Source organism: Glandiceps talaboti, chromosome 8 (genome assembly GCF_964340395.1).
Source record: "Glandiceps talaboti chromosome 8, keGlaTala1.1, whole genome shotgun sequence".
Classification (NCBI taxonomy): Eukaryota; Metazoa; Hemichordata; class Enteropneusta; family Spengelidae; genus Glandiceps; species Glandiceps talaboti.
In genome coordinates, this window is record NC_135556.1 from 12,569,918 (window position 1) to 12,574,148 (window position 4,231).

General features: G+C 39.6%; 1 protein-coding gene across 2 annotated transcripts; it reads right to left on the bottom strand.

Annotated features, from left to right (window-relative positions):
- Positions 1 to 210: 210 nt before the first annotated feature.
- Positions 211 to 2,682, bottom strand: LOC144438858 (uncharacterized). 2 transcript variants are annotated; one of them, XM_078128059.1, is made up of 2 exons: positions 2,380 to 2,682; positions 211 to 1,978 (listed from the first exon to the last, which is right to left on the bottom strand). In XM_078128059.1, exon 2 carries the CDS (start codon positions 1,962 to 1,964, stop codon positions 1,074 to 1,076), a length of 891 nt encoding a protein of 296 aa, XP_077984185.1. In that variant the 5' UTR covers positions 1,965 to 1,978; positions 2,380 to 2,682; the 3' UTR covers positions 211 to 1,073. The 2 variants fall into 2 exon arrangements, with proteins under 2 accessions (XP_077984185.1, XP_077984184.1); XM_078128058.1 differs by having other exon boundaries at positions 211 to 1,981.
- Between the last annotated feature and the right edge of the window lie 1,549 nt (positions 2,683 to 4,231).

The window sequence follows — 4,231 nt, forward strand, 5'->3', positions numbered from 1 at the left end:
TGATTGATTGATTGATTGATTGATTGAGTGAGTGAGTGAGTGAGTGAGTGAGTGAGTGAGTGAGTGAGTGAGTGAGTGAGTGAGTGAGTGAGTGAGTGAGTGAGTGAGTGAGTGAGTGAGTGAGTGAGTTGCCCGTGATTAAAAACTGGTGGGAAAAATAGCAATTACACGATTGATATTTTAAAAAAATGGAATATTTTATTGCTCTCCATGTGCTTTCAACTCAAATATAAACAAAAATATTTTTATAAAATCAATTTCAAATATATAAACATATATATTATCATTCATTGAAGTGTACAGGGACCAGCCCTAGTTATTTATTTTGGTGTCTTCGCTTTTACATTAACAATGTATGTATCTTGATATTAAAAAATACCTAATAAAACTTATTGGTAATCTATACTGGCAGTCTAAGTACAAAAAAGGACAACATATGTAAACATTGCAATGTTCTTCACGCAGGTGCCAAGTCAGGATTCCAACTTTACAAGGGTGCTAATCTAATGTACATTCAGATATGTCAGTTGATCCAATTTATAGTACGATTCTGTTGTAGTGAATTTAACTAGGTTGTCATCTCTAAGCACATCACCATAGTTGTACAACTTGAAGTAAACTCTTCACTTCAACGATATTGTCATTTCACAATAAAGATCCACAGGTACTTGCTTATTGTTCATTTAGATAGACTAGACACAGGTCAAAATAGTGTTGATCGTTTTAATTTGAGACAAATTTAGACTGAGTTATATGTAAACCCTGAGTGATTTTTGTAATGAAAAAGACGATCGGTTATTGAATAGATAGACGGAATCATTGGGATTACATGTCATGTCATTTGAAACTAAGTCTAAAATACAGTAGTACTTTGTAAAAGGTCGTTACAATGAAATAAAAAAGACTACAATGCAGTTGTCTCGATGTACGACGATGAATCGAAGTTGGAGGCCAGTGATTCCATGTCTAACATTCGGTCATTCACGCAAATAAAGTCAAGGAGTGCTTAAAAAGCGATGCAATTGGATTTAAAATATCAGCCATAAGATCTATACTCAAACTTCATAAGCCTTTTATTCTGGAATATCGGCCACTTGGGTTGGATTCGGTACGTCTTCATGAGGAGGGAAAGCTGGTCTACCTGATGGACGAGGTGGTTTGCCACTTGGTGGTGGTCCGCTTGGTTTGGGTTTACAACGATGACGACGTGGAGGATGTGGTCTGTCACCACGACGTTGACCACCACGAAGTCCAAGAAATCTACGGAGACGAGGCTCTCCAACATCTACTTCTGTTTCGTCTTCTTCTTTTGATTCATCGGATTCTTCGCTCCTAGAGAAATCAATATCATCCGAGTTGTCATCGCATTCTTCGCTGTGAGAGTCTAATTCTGGTCTTTCAGGGCGTCCTGGTCTTGAGGGCCTCTCACCATCGATGGGAGGCATTCCTGTACCATGTTCTGGCCTTTCTGGATGACCTGGTCTCTCACCATCGAAGGAAGGCCTTCCTGTACCATGTTCTGGTTTGCCTGTTGGTCTTACACCGGACCCAGGCCCTCGTCTGTCTGGTCTTCCAGGACGTCCACGACCAAAACCAGCACGGCGTTCACGGATTCTTCCAACAGCTTCATTAGTGTCACCATCGCCAGGACGTGGTATAGCAGCACCTGCTGGTTTTTCTGGCATTTTCCCTTCACCATCATTCGGTCCCTCTGGTCTCAAGCCATCTGTAGTTGGACGCTCTGGTCTTTCTGGCCTTTCATGCGATCCATCACTTTCTTCATCAGATTCCATTGGTCTTTTATGAGGATGTGGTCTGTGTCTATTTTCTCCATCCATTGGTGGACGTACTCCTTCATCGAATTCAACTGGTCTCGCCAGACGTCCTGTTCTATATCCATGTGAAGTATAAACTAGCATAGTTGCTATGACTACAAATACCAACGAAGTCAAATGAAGCTTCATCTTCCTGAAGTTGTCTGCTGTAAATAATTTGGAAAGAACTGGTAAGTATATTGTCTCTTATAAGATAAGTTAGTTGTATGGGTGTTATCAAGATTCGCTGACGTTTGATCTTCGAGAACGCAGTTAAAACTGAGAACCCCAATCCACTCTCTCTCCGCCTATCCACATCTCTGTCTGTCTGTCTGTCTGTCTGTCTGTCTGTCTGTCTGTCTGCCTGCCTGCCTGCCTGCCTGCCTGTCCGTCCGTCCGTCCGTCCGCCCCCCCCCCTCTCTCTCTCTCTCTCTCTCTCTCTCTCTCTCTCTCTCTCTCTCTCTCTCTCTCTCTCTCTCTCTCTCTCTCTCTCTCTCTCTCTCTCTCTCTCTCTCTCTCTCTCTCTCTCTCTCTCTCTCTCTCTCTCAGTAAAATAGGAACTTACCAAACTATAGTTGTAGTAGTATGTCGAAGATATTCAGCAATGTTGAAGGACGCAATGTTTAAATCAATTCGACTGTCTTCTCAAGTTGGTGGTTTCTTCAGCTGCCTACTTTTTCTTTCCTCTCCAAAAGTTCGATCTGCTGAAACCGTGTTTTGCAGTCATATTTATGCTACACAGGGTGGAGTCTGGAGACGTCTCTGTCGTGGAACCACAATTACGTCAATATCTTTGATTCGTTCATATTCAAATTGTAACATAAAATGATATCAAAGTGTTCAAAGGTGTACGGTGGTACCCTCGTAGGGTGAGTCATGGCGGGGACTCACTGTGCATCGTACTAATAATAGACTACAAAGGTACGTACGTATGTACAGATCAATAGCTTTGTTATGCAAATACCAAAGAAAGTTGGCTTTCCAAATTTGGTCATGGCGGAGAGGTCAAGCCATATCGTAGGGAACATGCGTATGCATACAGGTAAACAGAAACACTGTGTATTGTTCCCAATTTGGATCACGTCCATATCTTACAATGATATAGGTGAATGGATGGTATACTAGTATATTCAATATGACAGGGTACCTACCACCGCCTGTCCTCGTATTTCTATATCGTTACTGTTTGTTTCTTGTAGGTGTAACTATGAAAGTTAGGAACAGTTACGCATATATTTTGAAATAAAGTATATGTGTCTTCTTTATTTATTGATCTAGATGTTGCTGTTGTTGTTGTTGTTGTTGTTGTTGTTGTTGTTGTCGTTGTTGTTGCTGATGCTGCTGTTACTTATCATGTTTTCGTTGTTATGGTTTTTCGTGATCCATAGTCACTGTATTTTGTTCAGCTCACTTTGATTCTGTGCGTACTAAGTATCGAAATATGGTGATATGTGCGCAGCCAGTGCATTTTGCGAGGATGATTAATGTAATCAGTAGTGTCTCTCATAGTTTGTGCTAGCCTACGACAGCCACCGGTTATCAACCTTCACTGTATGTTTGTTCATACAAGAAGAAAGCAGGTTACAGAACGCGAGTGAGTCAACAATTAGCATAACAATAGAAACTCTATAAATAGTACCGCTGAACAATCAAATCTAAAAGTAGCACCAACACCCATCAGACTTTCCTAAATACCCGGGGGTGGAAAGACGCCTGAATCATAATTTGTTTGAGACATAAAAATATAAATAGTTGTAAAACTTTCTAATTTTACTTATAGTTTTGTAATATTTACCACAAAAAAGTCATTTTTTTCCTTTGGTATGCGATATGGCGTATTCCAGGCGGATATCATAATATAAAGTTGCCAAGGTTATTTAATTTATAATCGGTGTAAGTCTGACAATATTCAAATAAGATCGTCAAATAATGGTGGCCAAATTGTTGGTAGACGAAGTGAAAGGATATGTTCTATCTATAACAATCGCATTACGAGAAAGTGTTCAAAATGATCCTTCCCAGCCCCTCTATGCTGAATTCAACAACATATGTATTCCTAGGTGTGGTAGATACCGCATTTATTGTGCATTTATTTTTACCATTGTACTATGCAGTTTGAGTCTTTGTATTCTGTTTTGTGATTTTAGCTGTTTGAACTGTCATTTCAATTTCCCATAGTAAAGCCTAATAAAAATAATTGTATGGTTCCAATTACGCTCAGTTTTAGAATAGGTGGGGTAGGTAGATTTTTTATTTTATCTTATATGTTTTTTTTTTTCATGTGTGAGTGTCTAGTTCAGGTTTACCATTGTTTTCCAAATGTCTCTGTGTTATTTATTTCTTCCTATCAGATGTACAGCCTGAGATTGGAAGAACATATTTGCCTATTCACACATGCGCATTTCATCATATACACC